This window comes from Sinocyclocheilus anshuiensis, unplaced genomic scaffold (assembly GCF_001515605.1).
Source record: "Sinocyclocheilus anshuiensis isolate Anshui unplaced genomic scaffold, SAMN03320099.WGS_v1.1 scaffold229, whole genome shotgun sequence".
NCBI classification, from domain to species: Eukaryota; Metazoa; Chordata; class Actinopteri; order Cypriniformes; family Cyprinidae; genus Sinocyclocheilus; species Sinocyclocheilus anshuiensis.
The window spans coordinates 814,293-832,755 of record NW_015537957.1 but is presented as its reverse complement, the minus strand read 5'-3'; the positions used below and the strand labels follow the sequence as shown (position 1 = coordinate 832,755).

The 18,463-nt window shown below is 36.2% G+C and overlaps 1 protein-coding gene across 2 annotated transcripts in view; it reads right to left on the bottom strand.

Moving 5' to 3' along the window:
- Positions 1-1,009: 1,009 nt before the first annotated feature.
- nherf1b (NHERF family PDZ scaffold protein 1b) overlaps positions 1,010-18,463 on the bottom strand; it is a 45,701-nt gene continuing 28,247 nt past the window's right edge. The window contains exons 4-6 of one of the 2 annotated variants that reach the window (XM_016456747.1): positions 7,945-7,988; positions 3,001-3,111; positions 1,010-1,673 (exon numbers count right to left, since the gene is read on the bottom strand). In XM_016456747.1, coding sequence (XP_016312233.1) covers positions 1,527-1,673; positions 3,001-3,111; positions 7,945-7,988 — 302 coding nt within the window. In that variant the 3' untranslated portion in view covers positions 1,010-1,526. The remainder of the gene's footprint in view (positions 1,674-3,000; positions 3,112-7,944; positions 7,989-18,463) is intronic. The other variant, XM_016456754.1, reaches the window with a different exon arrangement.

Genomic DNA, 18,463 nt, shown 5'->3' with positions numbered 1-18,463 from the left:
TTAGCAACAACTGCAAAAGCAGAGGAATTTGTCAACAGAAATATGTTTTCTGAACAAAATGTATTGTTACATATAGAAATAACATTTCACTTGTGCACACATATAGGACATGACACTGCAGTGATCAGAATTGCAGATTATGTAAGGTATGTCAAAACTGTACATAGAAAAAAATATATAGCAGGTGTCTCCGAAAACCTAACAGTGATACACTAACAGGAATTTACAGTGGCCTCAAAACATTTAATAAAATGTTGTATTTAGTATAAAATGCTTCATTGCAGATTAGATTTCATTGTGGAAATCTCAGACTTTTGGGCACCACTCTATCTGTTTATAACAGAAAGTGAGATTACTACACATGTTCAGTCATTCAAAAACATCAAACACACTCATTGGCTGATAGTCAGGAGTTCAGGATTCACTTCTATCCACTCTTCATTTGGTCCTTCATTATAAAACAATGAAATGATTCTCAACAGAATTGGCAGAGAAATAAGACTGAGAGCTGCTTAACAAATCAGTCAGAAATCAAACTAGAACCAAAACTCCTTGAACGCACAAACACAGCAGAATCAAATCTGCTCAATGTCAAACATGCTGGATTAGGTACAATGGCTCTGTTCAGAATAGCATACGGACATAATATTACTATTTCTGTCATGTATAGTGTGCGCAGTTTGTTAAGATGCTGAAGTACTGTATCCCACAATGCAGTGTGACTTGGCTTTCCATTTCGAATGAATTGAAACTACAGGCATGAGCTTTTACCTATTGTTTAATCAAACTGACAAACCCTAAAAAAAAAACATATTTACACAAAATTGAATTAATATAAAATAAACGTAATTTTTCACATGATAACTGGATGCTGCTCATTAAATTAAATACGCAAAGTAATTGTTCTGTGACAACAGTATAGCATACCACTGTATGCATAACAGCATAAGGGGCCGTTCACATGTCGCGCCTAAAAACGCGTGGAAAATGCTAGTCGCGCCGCTTTCTGTTTTTTCCCCAAAGCGTTCGGGCGCCTGGAAAAATGAGTGCATCGCGACCGTGTCCCTTCCATTATGAGCGCGCCTGCCACGCGTCTACATTTGAAATAACGAACTTGAGCATGCAAAAAACGCGATATGTGAATGGCCCCTAACACTACTACTTCTGTTTTACTAAATTCTAAAACAGTACGCAGTATACAGTGTGTAATGCACAGTATACAGTGAGCAGTAATATTACAGTAAGTTAGTAGCTACTCCATTCTGAACACAGCCAATGACTGTAATACATCACAGTTGTAGAATGTTACATTCCATTTGCCCCTAGCAGATGTAATCTAATAAGCTGTTAGTAATTCATATACATAATTCTGAATACATATAAATCTGTGTGTACACACACTGTACATACATCATATTGAGCCTACTTCATTGATGACTTTAACCTCATTATAAGATCTGCTCTGTTTGATCAAGTCTTAAACAGAGCTGATGGATGGATGAATGGGTGGACGGATGATCGGAGGTCTATAGGTTACTGAAGAGTTCATTTTTCTTGCTCCAGTCCATGGGTGGAGCTCTCTTATTGGAGCGTTTCTGGTGAGCGCGCTCTTTCACCTGCTGCAGGGACAGATTGAGCTCTGGGATGGCATTTATGATGGACGGCTCCAAAGCCTGAGAGGAGAACAAACAAATAGAAACTCATGAATAACCTAAAATGGACCCTTTCAGAGTCTATTACAAGCATGTCCTCAAATGACAGTGGAATACTCAATCAAAACACTTTTGAAGCCAGAAATTATTTAACTTATTCATAAAGGTTGAAGGCTGACGTTCATTCGGGTACTTTCAGAAAATGTTATGCTATGTTTGAAATTGAATACCAGCTGCTTACTACACATTATGTGCTTGCTATTTTTAAAAAGTTTGTGAAAGTATGCAATGATTAATGCCAAACAGTAGTATGCTAGATTGTTGTCACAGAATCTCATTATGTTTACTCCTGCAAAATATGTTTATTCAAGTGTGTACAAGTGTACTTGCAGTATAAAAACTATTAAACTAGTAGCTCACTGAGAGTATGCTTCAATACTTTCATAAACTAAAAAGTGGGCTCGAAGCACATAGCTAGTAAATTAACAATAATACCTAGTAGTACTAGTAGCTCACTGAGAGTATGCTTCAATACTTTCATAAACTAAAAGGTGGGCTCGAAGCACATAGCTAGTAAATTAACAATAATACCTAGTAGTACAGTAAGTAGTACAGTACACAATATAGTTCCACTACAAACGAAAAACTTGTGCATTCAAAGTTTACTTTGAAATACATGACAAAGTATACTTTTATAAACTAAAAAGTAAGTCAATTTAGTCCCCAGAAATATTGAAATAGTACACTTACAAGCATACTACCAGTACATTGATATTAGTATACTTACTACATAAAGTAAATTTGGAAAATCTTTGAACTTAAATTTATTTTTTGTAAGTGCTGTATAAAACATTATGCACGTTTGATTTTGTGAGTGGCACATCTTTAAAATAATGTTTTTGTATTTTTTACATTTATTTTGGTGTAAAAATGTCTTATTGAACTTAAATTTATTTTTTGTAAGTGCTGTATAAAACATTATGAACGTTTGATTTTGTGAGTGGCACATCTTTAAAATAATGTTTTTGTATTTTTTACATTTATTTTGGTGTAAAAATGTCTTAACCCTTGGCATTTGGGCCAAATATGTCAACAAAAAGTCATTAAAAATCACGGCTGAAATTACTTCTACATCATTTGCCATCCGGGAAATGAACCCTTGAAAAAAAAAACATGAACTTTACCTGAAAAAGTTCAAGTTGAGCGCATTGCATTATGGGATTGAGTACCCAGTATGCAGTGTGCTCTGTAGTATACTGCATATTTTGGCACCTGTAGTAATAGGTCACCTGGGTATTCTGTTTATGTAGAAAATTAGCATATTCTAAATATCATAGGTCAGTCTCACCTCAGGGGGCGGAGTCGTGAGGGAGGTGTTGGAGGATGCATTGGATGGAGACGGACTGATTGATAACTTCCAATCCTTCAGCTCCACCTCTTTGGCCACATTTCCGTTAACCTGAACAGCAGACAGACATTTCAGTAACATGTCAGATCTCCTCGTGCTCGGTGCTTCGCTGTGTGCACTAGGAGTCAGACTTGAGCTGGTAAAGTGCTGAGTGTCAGCTGCAGTGTGTGGGCCTCAGGCTGCTGGAGACAGAGCTTCATTAACTGTATGAGTGGGCAGCATTAGCCGGGCATCAATACTGCTCCTCTGACAGGTGACAGCGTCCCCTTATTCCCTCCTGCCAGCTACATCTGACACGTCAACCATTAGCCAGAGGCTCTTACTTTCCCCCACAATCCTCTTTAGAGAAACTGTCCCCAAAGTCTCTAAACTTACGAACTCAAGCAATGAGTGGGTGACCGAAGAAGACGCCTGATACCTGATCCGTCCATGTCAACAAAAAATTATGGTGAATTCAGGTAGTAGCCGTAAATAAGTCTTACTGGCCATGGAATTGTATTTTGCCTCTTATATTTATATATAATAAAATACATATTTTTGTCTGTATGCCAGTGTCTTGCATATTAGTGTCAAACAGCACAGGTCATTGTGTCTCTAGTGGCAACACATACAAGCCAGTCTCTGTCTCACAGAGAAACTGCACCTGCCACAAAAATGTACGGATATATCATGATTGTGTTCCTTATGTTTCACTGTGGTGGCATAAAGTGAGAAATATTACACATAATGTGTCCTGGTGGAAAAAGAAACAACTTTAAGCAGGGTGGGATTTTGATTTTTATGTAAAAATGGTAACACTTTAGTTTGGGGACCAATTCTCACTATAAACTAGTTGCTTATTAGCATACATATTATTAGAATATTGGCTGTTTATTAGTACTTATAAAGTACATATTAATTTCTTATTCTGCATGACCATATTCTATTAATCCTATTAATCCCCCACACCTAAACATAACAAATACCTTACTAACTATTAATAAGAAGCAAATTAGGTGTTTATTGAGGCAAAAGTCACACTAGAATATTGGCTGTTTATTAGTACTTATAAAGCACATATTAATTTCTTATTCTGCATGACCATATTCTATTAATCCTATTAATCCCTCACACCTAAACTTAACAAATACCTTACTAACTATTAATTTAATAGTTAGTTAATAGTGAGAATTGGTCCCCAAACTGAAGTGTGACCGTAAAAATAAAATAAACAGTAAAAATGCTGACAATAATTGTTTAAACTGAATTAACGAAATTAAATTTTTAACAATTAATTTATTGACTATAAATTTATTTATACAATTTAAAAAATAATCACTCTACATACGCAGCAACTTTATGCATCATACACTCTAAAAAATGCTGGGTTAAATACAACCCAGTGCTGGGTAAAATAGGGACAAACCCAGCAATTGGGTTGTTTTGACCCAGCGGTTGGGTTACTACCCAGAAGGTTGGGTTAAACATTTAACCTAACCGCTGGGTTTGTCCCTATTTTACCCAGCACTGGGTTGAATTCAACACAGCATTTTTTAGAGTGTACAAAAGACTCTGAATCAGTCTCAGTTTTCTCACTCAGCAAGAGAGGTTCGTGACTCACTGCATCACAAGTTATTCGTGTTGTCATTTGCAAGTTAATGGTCACCAAAACTGTTTGGTTACCAACATATCTTCTTTTGTGTTCAGCAAAAGAAAAAAATGTAGTTCAGGAATGAGATGATGGTCACTTTATTTTAAGGTCCAATTCTCACTATTAACAAACCATTAACTATGACCTTTGCCTCAATAAACTCCCAAATTTCTGCTTATTAATAGTAAGGTAGTTGTTAAGTTTTGGTATTGGGTAGGATTAGGGATGTAGAATATGGGCATGCAGAATATGTACTTTATAAATACTAATAAACAGCCAATATATTAATAATAGGTATGCTAATAAGCAACTAGTTAATACTGAGAATTGGTCCCTATACTAAAATGTTACTAATATTATTCTTTGGTGAACTATCCCTGTGTAATATGTGCATTTACTAACTGGTTGTTCAGGCAACCAGCATGAACATACAGTTAGGAAACAGTCGCAAGGGTTTTCTTGTATTGGTACTTTGATTTAAAAACGTTTAAATTCGAACTGAAATTTGTATACGATTTTTTAATTGAGTATTTTAGTTTTGTGTATAGAGTTGTGGTTTCGTGTCTACAGCTGAATCCCAGCCATACTGATATATCCAGAACTTCAGCACTCTTTACAATTCTCATCTATGGAGGCCTGTTTCCGCCACTGAATAAAAATAAAACAAGGTAATTCTGACTTTTTATCTCACGATTCTGACTTTTTTTCTTAATTGCGTGTTAACATCTCGTAAATCTGACTTTTTTGTCACAAATGTGACTTTATATCTCGCAATTATGAGAAAAAAGTCAGAACTGCAAGATGTAAACTCAAAATTATGAGAAAAAAGTCAGACTTGTGAGATAAAAAGTCACAATTATGATTTTTTATATTCAGTGGCAGAAGCAGGCGTCCATACTCATCCCTAATGATTATGGTCAATAAAACACTTTCTTGGTCTTCACATGCACTGCATGAAGTCAAGAAATCTGTAGTGTATGCCACTAACTGACACATTTCAGACCAAAGTAATACAAATGACTCTCAATTAATGACAGAGGCCTTTTTGAATAAGCCGGACTGAAAACATTAAAACCTGATAGTGATTAATCCAGTCAAATTCTGAATAGGGACTGATCTTCAACCTCTAATGGGCTTCTTTCATGACCACTTATCATTGGCATAATCAGAAATAATTGCATATAATACAGCCACAGACTTCCCTTCATATTTGTCTAGAGAGCTGACTTCACTAAACACAACAATATGCAAACATTTCAATAAGAGGCATCAAAACATGCAAAGGTTTCCAATGACCTCTGAGAAACTTGCTGTAGTGTTTTTTTCTGCTGTGAGAACCTAGGTTCAGACACCGGTCAACACAAACAAATCAAGTTGCTGTATTTATTTAGGAAAGAGCACATGGGATAACAAATGAAACCCAAGCTGGAAAGTGCACATGGCTGAAAACTGGGGAAAAATGAGATCTCAGTATCCTTGTACTCTACTTGCTCTGAAATGGCTTGAAAATGTGATTTTTGTTTTGTTTGACGTTTCATTCGAAGCCAGTTTGATTCAAAATATCTAATTCCAGAACTTTTTTTATTAAATGGAAACTAATGATATTTAATAACTACAAACGAACCAGGTTTTGAATATGATGCTCAATGTTATTAAAGCAAAAATCCTCAAGAGGCCATGAATAACAGTGACAATGATGATGCCATTGTAATATTTGCTGAATCGTCTGCATTTATCTATCAATAGCCACCTTAAAACTGCAAAAAGGTTTCATTTAATTTTATTCCAATGGCTAGAACCTCAACTTACCTTGAACTTTACTCTTGCTACCTCGCTAAAATTAGTATTTCACATGTGGAAATGCTAATCTAGTGGCATTTGTGAGACAGCTGCACCAGTAGTATGCTAAAAGACACCACTGTTCAATAAATAATTGCATTCAATTATATTAATCACAATAAACCATTCTTCCAGTTAATTATGCTGTTTTCACATTGTGTCAGAATAACCACAATTATAAGAAGACAAAACAGAAACTGTGAGCTTTTCATGTCCTTTGACTCATTTCAGTGGCAATTATAGGTGGCTTTGTTGGTAATGACAGCAAAACACCTCATCACTTCCTCTATGTTGTTTAGCAGTTTCGTACTTTATCATATTTGAGCTTAATTTTCTTTATATTTCACACTTTTTACTTGAAATGCATTAAAGGGATAGTTCTCCCAAAAGTTCCATAATTTACTCATCATCCTTTACTATAGGCGGAGGGTGAACCAACTCCAGGGTAAGGCTAAAAGCAGCCAAATGTATTAACATCATAAACCCGTCTTTTTAGGCAAGGTCATGTAGGGTCAAGACAAATGTTTAATGGGACTGAATTTGTATTTAACGTGATTAAAATTGATAATTATATAACGTTTCCTTTCCACTGTTATTCAAAGAGCGAATAAATTATATATAGAAAGTGACATTATCACTAACATTGATCTATCACGAGTTTAAGCACTCTCAAAAAAACAAAACTATCGTTATAATCACTGAAGCTGTATACACTGTGAAATTAATCTCTTACTTACATTGTACGTACATCTGCGTTTTGTTGTTTATGATGAGAGAATTCGCAAGAATCCGGAATTCAGTTATTGAACGCGCACGCACTCAAAACTGATGAGTTTCAACGATGACTCATCTGAACTCCTCTGATTGGCCATTGCATCCCTAAACTCAACAGAATCGTGTGTGATTGGTTAAAATGTGCAACACTGTAAAAACGCCTAAAATGAAATACAGTGCAACATGAGCAGATCTTAATTTAATGCCGCAATCCACACTGTCTATTCATATTCAGTTTGTTATCAACAGACGTAATAGATTTAATTTATTTGTGCAGGGGCATTTTTGTCCAATTTAGTGCCATTTTTGCCCCAAGTCCCCGTGGCCTTACACACGCTCCGCCTATGTCCTTTACTCACCCTCATGTTGTTCCAAACTGGTATGACTTTCTTTCTTTAGTGGCATGCATAAGAAGATATTCTGAAAAATGTCAAAAACATTTCTGTTGTCTGTAAAATAAAACAGTTGCCTTCCATACATTGACTTCCATAGTATTTTCTTCCATACTATGGACTATGAACATTCTTCAAAATATCTTCTTTTATGTTCAACAGAAGAAAGAAACTCATTTTTAAATTTTTGGATGAACTATTCCTTTAATGCAGCCTGCTAGTATTCTATCATCTGAGTTGTTGTCGTACCTTGTCCTCCATGTCTCCGTTGACCACAGGTTCAGGCAGCGGTCCTGCGGGCAGAGAGAAGCAGAACAGGTCAAACCTAGTACATCTGCATCCTTCAGAGGGACACTTTCTCCAACACTGACTCTAACGCTCCTCATCAGAGACGGCGAGGAAGCAAAGATTAAACAAGACACTTCCAGACCCCTAGAGAATAGCTAGTATGACATTCACTCTTTCTCGGGTTGCAGTGAGCAGATGTCGACTCTGTACCACAGGTATGTGCTTCATTTATTATTCAGATGACCATCATCACCGTGGTGAGAGCGATGGTACCTGGATACCTGTCGACCCCCGCAATACCGTAGGGAACAAAATCTAGAGGCCTTCAAAGTGGATTACACATTAACACAAAAAGAAGTACACACACTTTTAAAAAGAGTATTTTTTACCAAAAAATAAAATATAATATAACTACAATTAAAGAATATACCTCAGTGTGAGCTAAATGTAATATTTTGGGGCACTTAATTGCATGTTAATTGGAATTCATTTAAATTGCAAAATTATAGTTTCAATTTATATATTAAATGCAATTAGCTGAACTTTAAAGTGCTTTTTGATACATTTAAGTAGGCCATGTAATTTCATAATTCTATTGTCTATTGAAATATGGTGCACTGACAAGCATTTATGATAAACTAAAATATATGTCATTTTTGTCAGTTTGTATGTTATTGTATTTAAATATGTTTGTAATCACACGTTTGAAATTATGAAGTTGCAATGTAGTGCATGCGAATGTATTACATAAAAATATCAAATAACACTACAGTAGAAATTATAATCAAGTACTTTACATGTGCTTTAGTATGTTAGTCAACACATCAAAATAAGCATACTTTAAATCATGACAAACATGTATTAAAACATAATGATTTAAAATGTACTTTTAAGTACAAAAGTTTAATTTTACATTATTACAAAGTAGACCTATGTGTAATTAATGAGTGTTGAAAAAAACAGTCATCAAAAAGTACACTTAAGTGGCCTTTTATTTCAGTATTTCTCTACACACACACACACACACACACTGTTAAGTTTTGAAGTACAAGTGCACATTCAATACAATTAAGCATACTTCTTTCTCACAAGGGTTGGCATGATAGTGTACATGTATACTGCACAGAGAAGGCAATCGCACTATGCCTTATGATGAGCAGTGAAATAAATCCAAGATATAATCATTAAAACATAATTAACACCAAACACCAAAATATACAAATAAGAATAAAGTATATAAAATGAACTATTTTACTCAATATTTGTGTATTTTATGGTTACAAGAGATTCAAAGCATAAGCTTAGCAACATGCTAATTTCAGAGTGTACTGAAATCTGAACTCAATTGTGAATTGAGTTTGTGCTTCTGTGTGCTTTAAGTCAAGATGTGCTATTTGTATGACAGAGTTGCTGCCTATCAATATGGTTTCAAATTAGTCACTTAGAAGCCTCTATTTCAATTAGGATACTGCCTTAGAAAGAAGATGTTTATACAGGCATTAGACAGTAAGGCAGCTCACTAGGTTTTGGAAAAGAGCTGACACACATGCTTTTGAGTCGAGACTGTTATTCAAGGTTGGTGATCTTCTAGTTATGTTTTACAGACATTCAGACAGTTCGCTGAACTCAGCATGTAAAACGTGTTTTGTGGATAGTTGTCCCTCCTTGTGTCCTTGCACATACAATTAAAAAAATAGTAATGTGGATAGACTTTATATTAATTTTTGACTGGAATGAAAACGAAATACAGTGCGTTCAATGGATGTTTACTGTAGACTGTTGTTTAACAACATACCAACTGTTCAGCTAATTAAATGTCATACAAAAACTCCATCAAACAGTTTTAAAAGTACTTTGTGAAAATTACATAATCTAGGATCTGTGAGTGCCATTGTAAAGACCATATATCTTTCCCTCACAGTCTCGTTTTCATCCACATTAAATTTAATATGGTGTCTAACCTTATTTAGGGCTATTACTTTTATTAGCTGGTCATGACATTGAGAGATTGGATATAACATAGCATACAATAGTAGGCTGGCAAGGTTGGTACGATAAGCAGTTTTGTCACGAGTCTCATGCTAACACAGACAGAGTGTTATATACTTTCCAAACAGTGTGACAGTTACATGTTTTAAACATTTATTTGTGGTGCTGCACAGTTGCCTGCTGGGCTACAACTGTAAGTCTTATACTGTAAATATGTTAGCATTTGTTTATACACTGAAGGACACTAACAGTTTAATTTTAAAGGGTCACAACACACCACCCGTGGCCGGTGGAGATGCAGTGTAACTGTAGTTTGTTTATGTCACCAAGAAACATTAAAACTTGCTGCATTATCACAGAATTCAATGTACTCTAATTGACTTGATTATGAAAAAATATGCATTAATTCTTACTTATGTTACAGTTCCAATAAAAAGAACTATACTGGTGCCCATCTACAGAGTTGTCAGTAAGAAAAGCAAACTGGAAAGGCAGATAACAGATTTAAAAAATAATCCCAGCACCCTTACCGTCTTCTTGTGTCTGAATTTCTATCTTTCTACCACCATCTGAGCACTACATGAGTGGAAGAAAACTGCAGGGAAGATACGATAACACTCAGCCCTGCACAGATCCATCTGGCCCCTGATCAGCACAAAACACACACATCACTGGCTGTTTGGACACTTCAGACGCCCTTCAGTCCCAATACGGCAATCTGAGAGCCACTCCAGACCGGCACCTTGGAAACCACACAAATGCTGCTTCCAAATTTGGATGACAGGCAGCAGAGAGAGAGACAGAGAGTGTGTGTATGATAGTGTGTGTCTGTGTGTGTGTGAGAGAGAAGATAAAACAGCTGAATGTACAGCTGTGTGGAAAACAGAATCCTAGCTTACTACTGAATACTGCACAGTATACATACAGTACAGTGCACATATACTGCCTACACATTTACAAAAACAGTAAAAGAAATAATAGGCAATGTTCAATGCTAAATTGTTGGCATATGACCTGGCATCCAGTTGACATCCATAATTCAATTTTGTAGAAGCATATTTAGGCTTTCCGTTCAAATAGATGTTAAAATAGATGGTTGACATTAATTCTGTTTCATTTGTCTCACTGGAAACGGAAGATCATTTGGAGAGCTTTGCAAATTTTGGCAAATGTACTATATACTGCAGAGACAGTATAGGAGTAGTATCTTATTATGCTATATTTAACATGGCCAATTTGACTGAAGTGATTTGGAATAATCTGACTGAAACAGTTTAATTGGCTGAAAGAGCTTTTCAGTTTAGTGTGATCAGCAGGCCCATAAGGAGAAACTCCTCAGAGATCTTTAGAGATTTATGAAGAACTAGAACGCCTGTTATTGAAGTTCTGCACATCCCCTGGCGCGTGAGTGTTTGTTTGCTCAGTATTTATGAATTGTGCCTTCCGCTACCAATAATAGTACAGCATTTACTGTTTCATTTTACACATTCAAAATGAATTGGAATTCACTAATTCTCTACAAAATCAGCACAAATACTACTATTCAAAAGTTTGGGGTCAGTAAGATTTTTAAAAAATAAAATTAATACTTTTATTCATCAAAATTTATCAAAAGTAAATACATTAGATTTTTTTTTTCATTTAAAATAAATTGTTTTGAACTTTCCATTTATAAAAGAATCCTGAAATACGTATCACAGTTTTCACAAAAATATGAAGCAGTGCAACTGTTTTCAACATTGATAACAATGTTTCTTGAGTAGAAAATCGGCATATTAGACTGATTTCTGAAGGATCATGTGACACTGACTACGTTTACATGGACATCAGTAATCTAATTATTTACCTTATTCTGAATAAGACAATATTATGATCAGTGTTGGGGGTAACGCATTACAAGTAACGCAAGTTACGTAATCAGACTACTTTTTTCAAGTAACTAGTAAAGTAACGCATTACTTTTTAATTTACAAGAGAATATCTGAGTTACTTTTTCAAATAAGTAACGCGTTACTTTTTTTTTTTTTTCAATTTATTGATTGACAGCTCTCATGTCCCCATGTTGAGAGAAATCAGAAGATGTTACTGTAGTTCTAAAATAAATAGGAATATGCATTAATTCATCTCACTCAAAACATAGATTCAGTATTCCTCAAAATGAATAAAAATAATGCAACTCAGAATATGACGCAAACCTGCAATAATTAAATGTTAAACAACACAAATATCCTTTATGTATTTAATCCCATTCTATTAACCAATGTCTTTGCTTCTGACCTTCGATGATCCAGTTCAATCATACTAATAAGCAAAAATTACTCTAGACAAATATTTGTGTGTCTTTGTTTATTGCTGAAGTGTGTTGAAATTTCTTCGTCTGCATTCTACTGTACGGACATAATTTACTTTCCCTTCAGCCTGAGGCTTATTCATTTCACTTTTGGTGTGAAAAGGCTTTTATATTTGCCAAAAATATAACTTTTTTTATTTTAAAAACAAACAAGCAAGCCCTGTCCAGATTTAAAAAGTAACGCAAAAGTAACGTAACGCATTACTTTCCATAAAAAGTAACTAAGTAACGTAATTAGTTACTTTTTTTATGGAGTAACGCAATATTGTAATGCATTACTTTTAAAAGTAACTTTCCCCAACACTGATTATGATTAAGGTGTTTACATGAGTTGCTTTTAGAATATTTCTTTCATGTTCCTGTTTTACATCTTATAGTACATAGATCGATTAATGGCACATGTCATTATGTCCCCACGCGACGCCATCCAACGTCCCCTCCAGAATTTCACGTATAAACAAAACATATAGTTCGTCTTTGTTATGATGCCATATACAGTTTCGGGTTTTTCATTTTTAATTTACTGAAAGCTTCAAGTGCAGTTAATTATTTGTCATGCTATATGTGCAAACAGACGACGGCGTTGTTGAAGTCATGCTCTTTTGTTTGCCATCAAATGGCTGACTACAGCCGTGTGTGTATCCTGTCGCAAAATGTGGTGAAAAGTCCTACACGATGATAATAGTGTGATTAAGGTGTGTACATGTCTATACTGCACTTCAATAATGCAACTAAATAAGTTGTGTACATGTCTATACTTCACTTCAATAATGCAACTAAAATAGGAATACTCCACGTCTTAATTCGATTAGTGTTTACTTCGATTATGACTTTAGCCGGATTAAGGTAATCAAAAATCTCAGTTTACATGGTAGATTCTTAATCAGAGTATTGTCTTAATCGTGTTAAAATCGGATTATTGTTGTCCTTGTAAACGTACTCACTGAAGACTGGAGTAATGATGCTGAAAATTCAGCTTTGCAGCACAGGAATTTTATTCCTTGCATTTAAAGGGGTCATATGATGCGATTTCAAGTTCTCCTTTCTCTTTGGAGTGTTTGGTCTTCCAAAAGAGGATGATATCCGCTTCGTCATGCCTAGAGCTGATCCGTGCTGGTCGCTGAGGGAATACAACGGTATGGTGAGGGATGTAACATTTCCGCAACATGCTTGAGGTATTCGGCCAATCACATTGCACTGGATAGCTGGCCAATCACAGCACACCTTGCTTTTTCAGACTGATGAGCTTTGTAAAAATCGACATGTTTCAAAAAGGCGGGGCATAGAGGAGAAACAAAAATGTACATTGTTGAAAATGTGTTTTTTTTTACTTTAAACCACATAACCACATTTCATTACACCAAATACACAAAATAATGTTACTTTTAGCAGCATCATATGACCCCTTTAATATAACAATTTGGTGTTCAAGAAATATTTGGCTGCAATATAACAAAGAGTGAAAAATTTAAGGGGGTCTGAATACTTTCCGTACCCACTGTATATACAAATAAAAAAACGTTATTTTTAAACTGTATTTTTAACCAAACAAATGCTGCCTTGGTGAGCATTAAAGACTTTTAAAACACATTTTTAAAATCTTGCTGACTCCAAACCTTTGAATGGCAGTGTAAAAAACTTTTTACAACAGAAAGTTATTATGGCATAGTCAATGCAATAAGTCAATGTAATGTTTACAAACTTATGTTATGAAATATATGCAGTTATATCATTACTTGATCAGCATCACCAACAGCTACTCCTAGAGGTCATATTTGGTATGACACTGGTTCCTGCAGGCAGCTCTCAGTAGCCCCTCACTGCAGAACAAAGATCCAGGGGGCGGGGTTAGATCCACATCTAGGGGGTGGAGATGGTAGGTTTAGGGGTGGAGATGGGTGGGTTTAGGGATCAGGGGATGGAGACGGGTAGGTTTAGGTATATGTAAGGTGGGAGGAGTTGGATTTGGATCCAACCACGCCCCCTGGATCTTGTGTTCTGCAGTGAGGACCATCTGGCAGCTCTCAGTAGAGCTCATGAATGACTGTAAGGAATCCGGCACTGTTGAGTGTTTAAACACTGTAGCACAGTGATATGACACTGATCCCAATTCAGCCTTTTTCGATTCAGCTTGGTTACTTTGAATCTGTCAAACCAGTTCGCAAATAGGTCTGAATGATTCATTTCGCGAATTTCATGAATCTGAATCTAAATCTCGCTAAGCACACCAAATTCACAGGGGTTCATTTTTGGTCACCACCGCTGTGTACGAGCGTCCTGACACATACTTTTGAGTTACATACAACACTTTCTTTTTATTTATTTATTTGTTTATTTATGAATCAGTGAGATTTTTTGCAGTGAGAGGCGCCTTTTTAAAATTGTTTTCAGTTGGCAGTGAGCGTTCTGCGCGCTGTTTATGCGCCCTGTGCACCTCGCGTTTTCGCCGCCCGCTGCGCCTCGCGTTTTTGCAGGAGCGCTCTGAGCGCCTGAAGTTGAAAAAAAGCAACTCTGAGCAGAAAAGCGCCCGACGTCATTCATGTTTTTTTCCATTGTCCAATCGAATGAATGGAGAGGCGGGCCTTCCGTTGTGGTGACGAATAGTCTCGCATAGCCAGACCTTCAGACTGACGGCTGAAGGTCTGGAATCCATGGCAGCTTTCATTGGCCAAGGCCCGCCCATGAGGCCATTTGACCGACATGTCAAACAACCAATCACAGTTCGTTTAGTTTCAGCGTCACGTTTCGGGGCGTGGAAATGTCGCCACAATAACAGACCGGTGTGTAAAACTCTTGGACGTATTTTAAAGATTCTGTGCCACGAACTTTAAATATTTCACATACTTTTGAAAATCCATCGTTTAGTTGATCCTGATAAGCGCTCATCGTCACAGTTGTAAACACGACGGCTTTCTTCTTTCGTGAGGGGGTTTGGCGTCACGGCATCTTTGTTTTTCAGGCGGAACCTTATAGAACGCGACACACAAGTCTCCCGGAAATCCTGTATAATTCAATCAATCCTATGACGACTTCGAAACTCCTGAAGTGTTTCCACTTTTGTGTGCCATATGCATCAGACGTTCAGCCAACGGTCTGTGGGCGTGACGTCTGAGGCTGAGACTAGGTGACGAACGTTTACCGTTTCTTAGAAAGGCCGGAAACTGCATTGATGGAGGAGAAACTTTTGGTGTCTGTCGCGGGCTACCCGGAGCTGTATTTTTGAAGGTTTCTGGTAACATGACAGTTTACTTAACAGCAAAAACCAAAGATTTTTGAGCGCTCGCACTATAATCCTTTGATTAGACTGACAGGACAGTTGATTTGGTGGTTGCCTAGCAACATAAAAACGCAGCGCATTGCTCTTTTTTTTAAAAGTCACAAAAAAAAGGCAGTGCGGCGCGCCTCGCGTTTTCAGACGCGAGTGTTCGGTGTGATCGGGGCCTTAGTTTAGATTAGATTTTGGGGGTTAGATTTTGGTCAGGGCCCCCAGGGCACCTCCTGAAGCTGGAAGTAGGCCACAGCCTGCAAGGTGGGTGGGAAGCAGGGGGCACCTTAGATCGTAACCACAACCCAACCATTTTTATTACTATGTTTCCAAAGATACACTCACCTACACTCTTCACACTTCACATTATACGTCACATACAACACAGCACCACAGCACAAGTATCATAAATGTAAATATTATGGTACATAAATTCCAGTAGGCCTATCATGCTATATGTACCATTGTATTACCATCAGATACCATCCTTTTAAAAGGGTACTGAGCTCATATTAGTATTTCTTTGTTCTTGTGTAGTGATAACACTAGAGACATTATCATAAAATAAATGACATTACACTTATTCATGTAAACAATGCATTTTACTTTAATATAAGTTGCATGTATGATATTTAAAAAAACATTTATGATTAATGTATTTCTCAATGAACACAGACACACATTAGCCATTGTCAGATGTTAATAAATGAAATTGTAGTAAATAGTCTCAGTTTAACATTTGTGTTTTTTAATCATATTTCCATTTTACAAAAATAACGGGTTATTTCAGGCTTTGTATTATAATCATCTCATGTTTAAAGACCTAATGAAGTGGTTTGCTACTTGTAATATGAAGCTCTACCTGTACATTGCATGGACGGAGTAAGAAATGTCAAACTTAAGTGTCTAAATGCATATGGTGCATGCAATGGTGTGTTATATATTTGTTATAAATAAATATAGGGTAGTTATTAAGAATAAAGCACTAACTTTAATTACCAGTGAACCACACCATGAGGAAGAGAATAAGGGCATTTTTTACTACCTTCACTACTATTTTTACTACTTTCATTGATGATAAGTTAGTGTATTAGTTTGGAAAGTTCATGATATTCTAGGATTTGTCCATGGAAGCATATTGAATGATTGCTGTTTATTCAATGTGCCAGTAAAGCTGCAGTAAGGTTGCATAACATTACACAGTACAAACATTAAGACTGAATACTTTTACAGGGATCCTATCAAGTCTCAGGTGTCCCAGAATGTGTCTGGGAAGTTTTACCTCAAAATACACCACAGATAATTTATTATATCATGCTGAAAATGCCCCTTTATGGGTGGAAACAAAATCGCACAGTTTTCATGTATGTCTCTTTAAATGCAAATGAGCTGCTGCTCCCTGACCTCTTTCCAGAAGAGGATCACATCTTGTGCCTCTGTTTGTTTTTGAATATCATTTCTATTGTGCGTGACACTGCAGTTCTTCATCATCATAAAAAAAATTATTACGTGTCTTAAAAGCCTTGTCATTTTAAACTTCTGATATACGGTTTTCTGAGAGCACAGAAAGTTGGCTCTCTCATGTCAACTGTCAAATACACACAAGGTTATGTCCAAAACAAAGTTCACATAAACACAGTCGGTTGTAAATAGCTGCATGTGTATCAGTACCTTAGATCTGTGAAATGGTGTCTCATGGTGACAACACACTACTAACCCAACTCAACCAGGCCTCACCCCCTCTTATTATTTTGTGCATGTCTTGGGCAGGAATTAAATTATTTAACATTGTGACATGCACATTCCCGAAAGTTGCTTACTGATATAGGCCTAGAGAATAACTCCCTTTAGAGTGGATTTTGCGCTTAGTAACTTTGCAGATCTTTTTCATGCACAAACAGCAACATTACCCTGATAGCATACGTACATCACGGGGATGTCTATTTGACGTCTGCATTTACATATGCATGACGTATTTTTTAGAGTGTTTGCTCATCTGCAATACATCTATAGGACGTTTCCTTTCAGACATCAAATAGACGTCTATTAGATGTCTTTAAGATGTTTATGATTTAAAGTGTATGTAAAACGGACATCTTACAGACGTCTGTCAGATGTTTGTACACAGCAGATGCTTTCCAGATCAAGTGATCTTTAACAGACATCTTGCAGACGTACGTGTAATATCTGGGTATGCACGAAAGGAAGTGCAAAATGTAAAAAAATAAATAAATAAAAAAAGCATAATAGGCCCCCTTTAAAAAGTTGGCTTATGTACATTTCTTATATACATTTCTATATATGCTAATTTATTTTTAAACATAAAAATTAATACTTAAAATTTTCAATAAAGTGATGAAGCATAAAGCTGCAGTCACACTAGGTTTGGAGCATGCAAAATTTCTTCGGATTCTGCAACTGTCGTCATAGGACGTCATGCTCTGCAGCGTCATTTTAAAATCTTAAAGGTGCCATAGAATGCATTGATACAATATTTTAAATTGTTCTGTGATATCTATATAGAAGGTATGTGGCTTAGATAAGGGCAAAAAATATCCAGAAATGGTTTTACATGTCCATTTACAACCCTAGGATTTGTCCCTAGAATGAAATGGTCTGTTTTTACCTTATTTGGAAGGATCATGAATAATAATGTTGAGCTCTGCTCTGATTGGCTGTTTCGCAGTGCGGCTCATTTCAGTAGCTCACACAGCAGGAAGGAAACACAGGGAAAATATATATTTCAATACTGTCTCTCGCAGTTATATCGTTGGGTAATTATACTGTATATAAAATGCGGACATCAGGGAATCATATTAATATGCGGGGCATTGAAATGGCTTTCGAATGCACGATCGCGTTTTACTTTCACTTTC